Here is a 13,203-nt window from a genome sequence, read left to right on the forward strand (position 1 = left end):
CCCTTCTGGCTGGATCTGGAATTTTCCAGCAGCGCTAGTGTTTCAGATCATTAGACTCAGCTAACCAGTAAGAGTCGATTCTTTTGGGTCCAAAGCAACTTTTTTCGGTGTTTGTTAGTACCAACACACACACACTATATAAGACAGCTTGTATCAGTGAGTCAGATATTTTGACTCAGCTAACTACTAGGAGTCGAATCTTTGGCTCACCGGCTCTTTTTTTCATCTAAACCAAACAAGGTTTGATATCATATCACACACACACACACACACACACAAGAAACAACCTCACACTCCCTTTTTAATAAAGATTTATTCCACAGGTCAGGCAAATATACATTTACATAATCAAACCTCTCTCTCTCTCTCTCTCAGCTTCTCTCTCTCAAGTCAAATAACTCAAGAGTTCAAGACACACTCACACACAGAGTTTATTTCTGAATTTAAAAGAAAACAAAATACTGATATAGTATAAGAACAACGACAATAACAATAATTAATTCTCATAACAATACTCAAATAACCGTAATGCTTTTGTTTTGTTTTGTCTCTAAAATCCATCAGGCAGTCTTTAAGGTGCAACACGACGACTCTGGGTGACGTTGAGGATTAAACTGAACACCGCTGCACCATCACACGCAGTGAGAAAGACAGAGAACACTGGGGTTTTTTTCTTATATGGTACATAAGTAAGCTGAAGGTCCACGTCTTTCTCTTTCAGTCAGTTGAAGTGGTGTCTCTCTGACGGTTTGGCACACACACACACACACACACACACACACTCGGCGCTCGTCTGCCTGGCGTACACACCTCGTCTGATTCCTCACAGCACTTCTGTAGGACACGAGAGAGATGAAACGCTCGGTTAATTATGAGGGCTAGTTATGATTATTACATCATACTGTTCTCCTTAACCATGACAGGTGAACTGTTACAGAGGTCATGTGACCCACTTACTACTCATTAAAGGACTAATTATGTAATGTATGAAGGGACACTATCTAGTGCACATTTCACTGGAGTTATTCTTAACTTCCCTAATCCTTTCTAGTCTTGATACTTTAATGAATTCAAACCCTTTATAAATGTCTTCACCTGCCACATGCTGAGGCTTCATTGGCCCCGTCTTTATAATAAAGGGCTCTCCTCCCTCGAAGGCCATGATGGGGTCGGTAGTGATGCTGCTCTGTGATTGACCCTGCCCGTTGCTGTTGCTGCTGCTGTGATTTGTCAGCTGGATGATCTCCTCGAAGTCAGCTGACTCTCTGTCGGAGGTCAGGCCATTGTGGTGTCTGGTGTCCTGGACACCGTTGACTAGAGGAGCTCCAGAGTTCCAGGACACCGGGCTGAGAGGAGACACGGAACAGACATTACCATATTTACTGTAGTATGACATCTATAGTATTAAATATACACCGATCAGGTATAACACTGTAAGCAGTGCCAGGTGAAGTGAATAAGACTGATGATCTCCTCATCATGGCACCTGTTAGTGGGTGGGATATATTAGGCAGCAAGTCAACATTTTGTCCTCAAAGTTGATATTAGAAGCAGGAAAAATGGACAAGAGTAAGGATTTGAGCTTGAGTTTGATGAAGGGCCAAATTGTGATGGCTAGACCACTGGATCAGAGCATCTCCAAAACTGCAGCTCTTGTGGGGTGTTCCCGGTCTGCAGTGGTTAGTATCTATCAAAAGTGGTCCAAGGAAGGAACAGTGATGAACCAGCGACAGCGTCATGGGCGGTCGAGGCTCACTGATGCACTTGGGGAGTGAAGGCTGGCCCGTGTGATCCGATCCAACTGACGAGCTACTGTTGCTCAAATTACTGAAGAAGTTAATGCTGGTTCTGATAGAAAGATGTCAGGATACATAGTGCAGGATGGGTCAGGGCTGTTTTGGCAGCAAAAGGGGGGCCGACACAATATTAGGCAGGTGGTCATAATGTTATGCCTGATCAGTGTATAACATCTAGCAGATGAAGTGACTCTGACAGTGAAGTATAAGAAAGGCATTATAGAAAATATACAAAAATACACCTCACATGAAGATTTGGACATGTATTTACGGTAGCTCTGCTACTCCATTTTATTACGGTATAATATTAGAGAATCTCACAGCAGCAGTCATGTGACATGTTTATGACAAGGTTTCAAATATTATACATTTACATGTTTATGATTAAGGAGCTTGGTCACATAAAGAAAAGTTTGATACTGTGTTTTATGTTTTGATCTGGAAAGACTGTGGAGGAGAGAAATGATCATTAGTGATTTCATGAAAATGTATTTATATGATTCCTGTAGTCTGACAGTCTGTTTAATGTTTTTTGCATAGAAATGAAAGCCTGTTCTTATTCAGGAATCAATTCACCTATGTTATGCTACGATATGCTACAATTCTATTATACTTAGCATCGCGTGTATAAACCAGAGCGCTCACAACATACACAGCATGTGGGTTACCTCGTTTTCAGCTCTCCCTGGGACTGGTTTAAACCTGGAGTGCTGTTGTTGTGACTGACTGATGGATTCAGAGCGGTGACAGAATCTGTAATAAAATATAGAAATGAACACATTCCCGTGATTAACTCCTGATCTCTGTGTGTATGATCTTATGCACCGTGCTGCTGCTACCACATGATTGGCTGATCAGATAACAGTGTGTATGTGCCGGTGTTCCTAATAAAGTGGACAGTGAGTGAGTGTGACAGTCACTGAGCTTAGCTAAGAGCTAAAGTAAAAGAGTCTCATGAGAGCAGCTTACTCGTGTCTTTGCCGTTGATCTGCGCTGGAGCTTTGGCCTCTTTCTACAACGAAACACAGATGATTAGTTTAAGACAATAGAAAATACAGGTTTCTGACTGGCTGATAGATAGATTTGACTGTAACTATGGCAACGAGGATTAAAGTTTTAAAGTTGATGAGGGAGCTCACCTTGTCTCCTGCGTCGCTCTTACGGGTTCTCTTCATGATCTCCTCCAGACGCTGCACACACACACACACACGAGTCATAGTTAATGTAACGTCCAGTGTGTTCTTGACAAAATCGTAATCGAATACTGTTTCCAGTCTCTCACCTTCTTCCTCTCCAGACGCTCCTGCTCCTCCTTCTGAAAGTGCTTCTCCCTCTCCAGACGCTGACGCTCCGCCTCCTCTCGAGCCTTCGACTCCGCCTCCTCTCTCTGAAAAATAAGCGAGGTGTTAATGAGGTAGTTCCTCATCCTGCCACCAAGTGGAAGCAGAGTTCATTCGTTAGTTATCTACTAACTAGTGTCTCACTGATACCTTAAAAACAATCAGACGTCACGTTAGATATATTCTATGAATGGTAACAGCTTATTTTTTACTGCAGCTATAGACCCACAAACCCCACAGAGCTGATGCTGCTCACGTGCCCCACACCAGGGGCAAAAATACTTCTAACAGCGTCCTTTTTTTGTTGTTCAGGGTTGTCATGGTAACCAGGTTTTCACTGGTCATGCTGGCATCCATCTCACCCTCAGACCCACACCTCACTTTTATAATGAAGTCCAGCTGCCTCTGATCATTTATTTCTAGCAGTGACACAGTGAGAGGGCGGAGCAGTGAGGAGACACGGACAGCATGGAGCTGCAATGTCACTGTGAAGGACACCAGCAGGAGACATCCCTCCATCTCTGTTTCTCTCTCCGCTTGTCCTTCTCTCTTTCTATTTCTCTCTTTCTGTGTGTCTCTCTGTCTTTATCTTTATGTGTCTTTCTTAGTCTCTCTCATATTCTCTGTTTTCCTTTTCCATCTCTCTCTCTCTTACTTGCTGTCATCTTGTCCTTCTCTCTCTCATTCTTGTCCTTCTCTTTCTTTCCATCTCTCTTCCTCCCTTCTTTCTTCTACTCCCTCTGATTTTTATTCCTTCTTTCTCTCTCTCTCTCTCTCTCTCTTTTTCTCTTTCCTCTTGTCCTTCTCTTTCTTTCCATCTTCCAAAATCCTCTTCCTCCCTTCTTTCTTAGATGACACCTTCTACTCTATCTGCTCTTTATCACCATCTCTCTCTCTCTCTCTCTCTCTCTCTGTCTCTCTCTCTTTCCTCTTGTCCTTCTCTTTTTCCATCCTCTTCTTCTTGCTCGGATGCCACCTCCTACTCCCTCTAGTTTTTATCCCTTCTCTCTCTCTCTCTCTCTCTCTCTCTCTCTCTCTCTCTGTGAGGCACATGGCTATTGTCTGTGTGCTGATTTAATGCACCTCAGTGTGCTCTCATTAAACTGAATCCTGCAGACAGAAAGCTAAAGGAAAAGAAAGGAGAGAGAGAAAGAGAGAGAGAGAGAGAGAGAGAGAGAGAGTGAGAGCACTGTGTGGTTAAAGAGAAGCTATTCAGGGGAAATAGAGACGTCTAGACGCAGCATCTCTGTGGAGTAATGATGTAAAGGTTCTCCGTTTCCACGACGATCACCTGTTTCTGGAGACGCGTGTTCTCCTCCTGCTCGGCTCGAGCTCTCTCCTCCGCCTCCTTCTCCTCCTGCAGTCTCTGTCGCTCTGCCATTAACCTCTGCTCTTCCTCCCTGCGCCTCCTCTCCTCCTCCTCACGCTGGGCACGCTCCTCCTGTAGAGCTCTGAGAGCAAACACACACACACATGTTAAAAATAAACTTTATATTCATGCAGATTTGGGTTTGTTTGCTTATTTATTTACTTTAATTACTCATTAAGATTAAGATTTAAAGCACCTCTTAAAATAAAGACAGTACATATTGAAAGCCACATAAAACTCTCACATCCACATAAAACACTCTCACATCCACATAAAACACTCTCACATCCACATAAAACTTTCACATTCACATAAAATCCTCTCACATATAAAACACTCTCCCGTCCTGCCCCAGGTTCCTGCCCCACCTGTTCCTCTGCTCCTGCTCTAGTCTCTCCTGCTCTTCTCTCTCTCTCTGCTCTCGAGCTTGCCGTCGTTTCTCCGCCAGCACTCGGGTCGCCTCCTCCGGGTCTGTAGTACCTGCTGTTGGCTTGGTAATGGGAGGGGTGGAGTCAGGTGGAGTAGTGGGTGTGGTCTCCGGGGTCTGAGGAGCTGCTGTGATTGGCTGGGGGGCAGGAGCCAGTGTCGCCGGTGACATGGAGACTGTGATGGCAGGAACTGAAATGATAAAACGGAGGGTAAATTAATCAGAGTGTGTGATTAAGGCTAGACATCGCTTTTAATAAGAACACTCGACAGCGCTGATCTGACTCACTCTTGGCGTCTTTAGCAGGTCCGCTCTGAGCCGGTGACTGTTCTTTCTTCGTCTCGGTAACGGTGATGGCGTTCACGGCGGGCGGCTGCACTCGGGCCGGGGTCTGTGCACGTCGGGGTCGGGTTTTAGTCCCCGGTGGAGTTCGTCCTGAGGTGGATGTGGATAGGGGTTTGGGGGATATGGCAGGACTTGGGGACAGGGGGCGACTCCTGGGGGGTGCGGGGGAGGAGACTCGGCTCTTCGGTTTAACATTGGTGCTGAAAGAAATGTGAATATTTCAAAAAATATTACTTAAATGGTACAAAGTAATCTAGTTCCACAGAAATTCAGAGTTCAGACTGCAGTGTGTCCATCCCATAATACACTGTTACTGTGTGTCCATCTGCTGACTCACCTGAGCTCGGGTTTGGGTCGTGGGATCGACTCGGACTGTCTCTTCTTCTGCACTTTCTCTTTAGTGATGGCGTTCTTCTCTTTTTCATTCTCTCTCTCCTTGTCCTTCTTCTCCTTCTTAGCCTGTCAAAAGCAATGTGTTTGTTTGTAAGTGTGTGTACCTGTACTGGGTAAGCAATAGAGGTACATGTGTGTAGGTGTCTGTAAGATTATGTGTGTGTGTGTGTGTGTACCGGTGTAGAGTTGCGTCTGCGTTGGCGCTGTGTGATGTCTGGTGTGCTTGAACTCCAGCGGTCTGTGCTGTGCTGGTGGGAGCAGGCGGCTAACGGAGACACAGACGGTGACCGGGAACACTGATCTGAGAACACACACACACACACACACACACCATAACATAGTCATTCATCCAGCATTAGTTATATAAGCAGACTGAATTGACACTGACACCTTGTTTAACTGATCTTAAATCTGACCTGAGATCAGACACTATGCATGTATAATCAACAAATTGAATGTATAATCAGTTTACTGATTTAAAGCTTACCTGAAATCAGACTCTGTAACACTGGGTTTAACTGATTGTAAATCTGACCTGAGATCAGACACTTTACATGTATAATCAACAATTTGAGTGTATAATCATAGTTTACTGACTTAAAGCTGATCTGAGATCAGACTCACTTACTCTGCGTTTAACAGTCAGAATTTACAATCAGACTTTACTGAGCTTATATCTGATCTGAGATCAGACACTTTGTATGTATAATAAAAAGACTGAATGTATAAGACTCAAAGTTTACAGCTGATTTAAACTCCACTAGCTGTTTATAATTTTATCTGATACTACACAACTTTGAGTAGCTCCATGGTCTGATATTTAACTGTTAATCAGACCATTTATTAGATTAATTAATTAGATTTTTTAATTTTATTAATTATGCAAATTAAGGCATATCTGATAAGACATTTTCATAAATGCATGTAGCTTGAAACATAAAACATGCTTAGGTATCAGAATATCTGCAAAGATTAACTGTGTGTGTGTGTCAGTGTGAGTGTGTGTGTGGGTGGGTGTGTGAGTGTGTGTGTGTTCCACTCACTTGGGTCGCTGCTGTTCAGGAGTGTGGCTGCGCTGCGGCTTCTGGCCAGGAAGGACAGTGTGGGGGTCATGAGTCTCTCCACGATGCGACTCTCCCATGGGCTCAGGCGCAGGCTACGAGCTGCCAGGAGAGGGCGCTGTTAGTCACCACACACACTACAACACGCACCAACTCTCTCTCTCATACACACACACACACACATACACACACACACACACACACATACACACACACACACACACACACAGACACACACACAGACACGCTCCTCCCTAGTGATTTCTTCTAACCAGCATATGATCTGAATTCAGCACACACTTCTGAATTATGATATGTGTAAAAAGATATTTGCGGTTCCCAACTTTTTGTGCAAAAAAAGTTTCGAAAGATATTGTACAGACTATTGTGTGAACAAACAAACAAACAAACAAAATCCCAGCAACTTTAGTGTGTACAAAAACTCAGAGCTGAGTAAAAATGTATTAGAGTGGACACAGTCTAAATCTGTAAATTTAAGTGTGTGTGTGTGTGTGTGTGTGTATGGATGTGATATTGTTATATATGTGACTGATATGAGATTTATGAACACGGTTATTTTGTCGTTTAAAGATCAATCACATACTACTCTTCAGTTTGTGTTTGGGATTGACCACTAGCTCACAGAAATAATAATAATAATAATAATAATAATAATAATAATAATAATAATAATAATAATAAAGTTTCCATTACACGTTAGCTCCATTAGCCTCGTAACTCTTTAATAACTGTCCAGACTGCTGCTCTTTTTACAATAATATATTCTGAAGGATAATGTTTACATTAAAGGGGGTGGGGATAAACAGCTTTGTTCTTAATAGTGGGTGGAGCTAAGCAGCTCTGTTGTAATAGTGCGTGGGGCTAAGCAGCTCTGTCAATCGGGCTAAGTAGTTTTGCTCTACCAGTGGGTGGAGCTAAGAGCAACTCTTTTCTAACAGTGGGCGGGGCTAAACAGCTCTGCTCTATTAGTGGGTGGGGCTAAGCAGCTCTGTTCTGACAGTGGGTAGAGTTAAGCAGCTCTGTTCAAACAGTGGGTGGAGCTAAGCCGCTCTGTTTTATTAGTGGGTGGAGCTAAGTACCTCTGTTCTACTAGTGGGTGGGGCTAAGTAGCTCTATTCTAAGATTGGGTGGGGCTAACTTAAGTGATAGCCCGATCTACCACAAGGCGATATAGAGAATTTTTAAAGGAACATTACAGGAGTAGAACGAATCACAAATGGATGGCTTTAATTAAAAATATAATCAGCTTATTCCCTATACAGCCTTACTCTCTCAACACACACACACACACACACACTGTACTTTAAAAGCAAATGATCCATGTCTACGCAGGAGCAATAAACCTATTCAAGGTCATCAGCTATGGGCTGCTATTCTGCACAACCCTGTGTTGCTAAGCAACAACTGTTTTTTCCCCTTCACTGCAGCAAGACATCCAGCTGTACAGATGCTGTACCTACATAATGTTTGTGTGTGTGTGTGTGCTCATAATTTGTAGTTTTGTATTTATTCAAGAGAACAGATGAATTCTTTAACTTTAAATTCTCTGTAAAATGACAGTGTGGGGTTTTTTGAAAGAAAGAAAGAAAGAAAGAAAGACAGGCAGAAAGAAAGAAAGAAAGAAAGACAGGCAGAAAGAAAGAAAGAAAGAAAGAAAGAAAGAAAGAAAGAAAGAAAGAAGGATAAAATAACAGACTTTGGGGTGGTGACAGTGATCCGCTCAGTGTTGTGTCACTTCACGCCCCAGTGTGTGTTATTTTATAAAACCTCCCAGTCTGTCTTTAACACTCTGTATATAACAGTGTTCCTGTTCATGATTGTGGACACTCCCGTGATGACCCTGTGTGTCTGAGTATTGATCCACGGTCAGCACACACACTTGCATCATTACTCTTCTCACTGTTATGGAGCGTGTTATTAATCCTTAGTAACATCCCAGTTACTTGTTAATGTGTTATAACACATTTGATATTCATCATTTATAATTCAGTCACATTCCAGCACTGCACACGCCACACACACTCGGGGAGAGGGACGACCCAAAACAAACACGACGGTGGAAAAGCAAGTGACTCATGAAAATAAAACAAAAAACAACAACAACAAACAACAACAACAAAAAGCACCACCTCCACCACCACCACTACCACCAACACAACCACAAAGAGCCACTGCCAAACCACCTCAAGCCATGAGATTAGAGATGTGTGGGCTGATGAGGAACGCAAAATTACCCACGATGCAACACAGGGAGAAAAGGGATTGATTGTGAGAATGACCACAGGTCACCAGGCACAAGCAAGGCGGGCAGGCAGGAAGGTCACCGGAATAACACGAAAAAAAAAGATTTATAAATAAAGATGGAGTCTGAAGGGGAGGAGTGGTGGTGGGGGGGGGACACATACGCTGCTCGAGCTTACTTCGTTTGGGCGAGTTCCACAGCGTCGCAGATGACTTGGACAGCCTGTTGCTAATGACAGGCTCTGTCTGCCGTGGCAGGTTTACGGTGGAAGACGAACATCTGCCTGCACCGGAGAGAACGCAACACACACACACACATAAACACACACAGAGGAACCCAGAAGTTCATACCGAGGGAAGGAAACTGAGCCGGATGTTGGAGCTACGCCATCAGGATGTCCTGGAAGCTGACTCACAGTATCTCAGTACTGCCTGAAAACACCACACTTCATACTCAGAAGTGTACCAGATCTCCCACGGGTTCATAATACACAATCGCTTTATTCACATAAATATTCCACATGAACAGCACACTCCTGTCATATTCACCACTTCGGAAATCGGAATTTCCTGTACACACGGAAGTACAGGAAAGCAATCAGTGCTAGGTGTTTTGATTCCGTGAGAAAATACTGATCGGTCTAGCATTTTCGTTAACTACATGCTAAAAAAATACCTCGGTTATTAGTTATATACCTAAATATCACTAATAACCAAGGTAAATCTAGCTAGAACATAGTTAGGCATGCTAAGCCTTTTCCAACCAATTTTCCAACATATCTGAGGAAAATATTGATCTTCATAAGTTACTGATGACACTATGACTAATTATAGCTAATAACTGAGGTACATTTAGCTAGCAGATAGGTTGTTTAGGCATGCTAAGCCTTTTCCAACCAATTTTCCAACATATCTGAGGTAAATGTTGATCTTCCCCACATTTTTGATCAATTTTCACTGTCTATTAGCTAAATATAGTTTATAGTATAAATAAAAATAACTAATATATGAGGCAAATGTTAGACAAAAGGTATAGGTAACACTAATTACAGCTAATAACACTAATATATTTAGTGAGCACACAGTTCATTTTCTAAGCCTTTTCCACAAATTTATTAGAATATCTGAGGTAATTGTTGAAGTTCTCCACGTTTTTTCTCTTTTTACTCACTATTAGCTAACTATAGTTCACAGTTTGAGTAATTATAGCAAATAGCTGAGGTAAAATTAGCTATTGGTAACACTATGACTAATTTTGACTAATATCTGAGGTAAAAATTAGTTAGCACATGGTTGTCTAGTCATACTAAGCCTTTTCTTTGAAATTTACCAACTCATCTGAGGTAAATGTTGATATTGCCCACATTTTTTGTTTTATTCTATATTTTATTAGATAATTATAGCTAATACTTGAAGTGAATGTTTTGATCACATTTATGTTTAGTCACTGAGGTAAATGTTGGCCTTCTCCACATTTATGTTCTATTTTTACTGTCATAAAGCTAAATATAGTTAATTTCTCCGGTGCATTTAGCTAGCACATAGTTGGTTAGTTATAGCAAACCTTTTCCTATACATCTACCAACATATCTGAGGTAACTGTCTTAGTGGCTAAATATAGCTAATACCTGAGGTAAATTTGGCTCGCACATAGCTGTTACACTAAGACTTTTCACAGGAATTTACCTACACATCTGAGGTAAATGCTAATCTCTATTAACTAAATATAGAAAATGAACTGAGAAAAAAAAATAGTCATTGCTGTGGCCTTTTCTTTGAAATTCCCCAACTCATCTATGGTAAATGTTCTGCTTAAATATTTTTATTCTACCATTACTTTCTAATAAGCTCAATATAGCTAATTCTTTAGGTAAATTTTGTTTGTACACAGTTGTTCTTAGCCTTTTCCTAGGAATCTCTGAGGTAATCGATATTTGAGGTAATTGTTTTTTCCAGCATTTTCTCTCAATATTTTAAGCTAAATTTCCACATTTTCCACAATTGGTTTTGTTATTCTTTTGGTTTGTGATTACCTTCAATCTATATTCATATTCAAATGTTTTTTAATAGCTATTATTATTATTATTATTATTATTATTATTATTATTTTGAAAAGGAATCTGCATTAAGAGTAAGCTCCACTCTTAAAGTCTATAATCACTGCAACTTAATTTCTCAGCATGTGAGTAAAAACTTCAACAGGGATATGTATTTTGTTCGCTAATAAATTACTGATAATGATAAGTGCCAATTTTACAAATAGATTAAAGCTGAATTTGATGTTACTCTGGTAAGAAGGTTAGTTTGGTAATACACCAACGTCCAGAAAACTTTAGGGTACTAAAGAAACTAGAACTAAAGAAGTACTGGTACTAAAGAAACCGAACTTAAGCTAATGTTGTATTGAAACGGCTCATTCTATAGTGATGGTGTTACAAATAAGGGAGAACAGGGAGGTATAGATGAGTGAAAAGGCAAAACTACAGTATGTATAACGATACATCAAGACATTCAGGAAAACTGTATTTTTGTAATCAGTGACAAAAATACTTTATTTAACAACCAACTGGTTAAACATCGGGCCTCATTCATCCAAATGGTGACGAAATTATTTGAGCAGGAGCATATACCCTGCCAAAAAGTATTATCCATGAAACTCTAGTAATGGATATGTGAACCTCGACTGAAAATCCTATGATTTCTGATGAATGACCTCAAGTTACACCGTCTAGGTTTAATGTAAAACAGCTGACCGGTGAACACGCTGGATTATTCATTGTCATTTATCCACATGTGAGGTTAAAGAAAATGAGAACTATGTCAACTTTTTTAGACACACAACTTCACTAAAAGATAAATGAGGCCCATTATTCACAGTTAGTCCCAGAATCGAATGTTGTAAACACACACACACACACACACACTCTACAACCACACAGCAAATACAACAGCATTACAACCAAAACTAAATATCCTCAGCATCTCACTGCCCTCATTATCACACACACACACACACACCACCAAGCATGTACAACAGCATTACAACCAAAACTAAATACCCTCAGCATCTCACTGCCCTCATTATCACACACACACACCACCAAGCATGTACAACAGCATTACAACCAAAACTAAATACCCTCAGCATCTCACTGCCCTCATTATCACACACACACACCACCAAGCATGTACAACAGCATTGCAACCAAAACTAAATACCCTCAGCATTTCACTTCCCTCACAAACAAACACACGCATACACACACACCACACACACCAACCACACCACCAAGCATATGCAACAGCATTACAACCAGCATCTCACTGCCCTCACACACACACACACACACATACACACACACAGGAGACAGTAAATATCCAAATAATCCAAGAGAAACCAACATGTCTAAGAATGTACACCAGCACTCCATGGTCATATTTCAGCATCTCCCACCTCCATCTACAGCAGCTGGACAATGCTCTGAACTCAGCCCCAGGAAAGTACTTCTGTTAAATGATCTGACTTGAAAAAATATCGTCACACCTCCAATAAACAGAGGGCCATAATTCAGTGACTCCAGCTTCCTAAACTGTAGTATTTTATCCAATTACACACATTTATCTACATTATTCAGTTAAAAGCAGCTCATCAAACCAGAGACCAGCTACAGGGCCAGAGATCTTAGCTCAGAAAGTCCAAGGCGCTAGTCAAACGTCTCAGCTTGAAGTGACACTACTAACAAAACAAAACAATTTAACATTAAAATCTAACTGTTGTTCATTCAGCCATGTTAATCGCCAGATGACTGTTAGCGAGGAACTTTTAGGCGAACCTGTTCAGTGAGTACGGAGGAGGAAGAAGGAGGTGAAGAGATCTCCAGGTCTTTGGAAGAACCTTAGCTTAACTCTCAGCAATGACACAAAAATGTTCACGTCATGAAGCTACTGGGTCTGAACCAGTTGACTGGCTGGTGGAGATGGTGATAATGATAGTGAAGCCAGTGTGTGTGTGTGTGTGTGTGTGTGTACAAATATATGCTAATCCTCTCCTCTCCCTCGTCCTTCTATTGAGATGATCATTAATAGTGAAAGCACTCACTCTCTCTGCGAGACGTCTGGTTCAGTCCTCCAGCCCAGGACCATCGCTGCTGTCTGATCTCAGCCCACGTCTTCTTAGTCGAACGTTTGATAGCTGACTCATATCTCTCCT

The 13,203-nt window shown here is 41.5% G+C and overlaps 1 protein-coding gene across 4 annotated transcripts in view; it reads right to left on the reverse strand.

Moving 5' to 3' along the window:
* Positions 1–294: 294 nt before the first annotated feature.
* Positions 295–13,203, reverse strand: part of map7d1b (MAP7 domain containing 1b) — a 42,544-nt gene continuing 29,635 nt past the window's right edge. For 2 of the 4 annotated variants that reach the window (XM_058408236.1, XM_058408235.1), the window contains 14 exons: positions 13,093–13,201; positions 9,173–9,277; positions 6,714–6,833; positions 5,847–5,971; positions 5,615–5,736; positions 5,221–5,477; positions 4,874–5,123; positions 4,428–4,587; positions 3,079–3,183; positions 2,936–2,986; positions 2,766–2,808; positions 2,465–2,549; positions 1,096–1,346; positions 295–834 (listed from right to left, as the gene is read on the reverse strand). In XM_058408236.1, coding sequence (XP_058264219.1) covers positions 824–834; positions 1,096–1,346; positions 2,465–2,549; positions 2,766–2,808; positions 2,936–2,986; positions 3,079–3,183; positions 4,428–4,587; positions 4,874–5,123; positions 5,221–5,477; positions 5,615–5,736; positions 5,847–5,971; positions 6,714–6,833; positions 9,173–9,277; positions 13,093–13,201 — 1,794 coding nt within the window. In that variant the 3' untranslated portion in view covers positions 295–823. The remainder of the gene's footprint in view (positions 835–1,095; positions 1,347–2,464; positions 2,550–2,765; positions 2,809–2,935; positions 2,987–3,078; positions 3,184–4,427; positions 4,588–4,873; positions 5,124–5,220; positions 5,478–5,614; positions 5,737–5,846; positions 5,972–6,713; positions 6,834–9,172; positions 9,278–13,092; positions 13,202–13,203) is intronic. The other 2 variants (XM_058408238.1, XM_058408237.1) reach the window with 1 other exon arrangement.

Source organism: Hemibagrus wyckioides, linkage group LG14 (assembly GCF_019097595.1).
Source record: "Hemibagrus wyckioides isolate EC202008001 linkage group LG14, SWU_Hwy_1.0, whole genome shotgun sequence".
Classification (NCBI taxonomy): Eukaryota; Metazoa; Chordata; class Actinopteri; order Siluriformes; family Bagridae; genus Hemibagrus; species Hemibagrus wyckioides.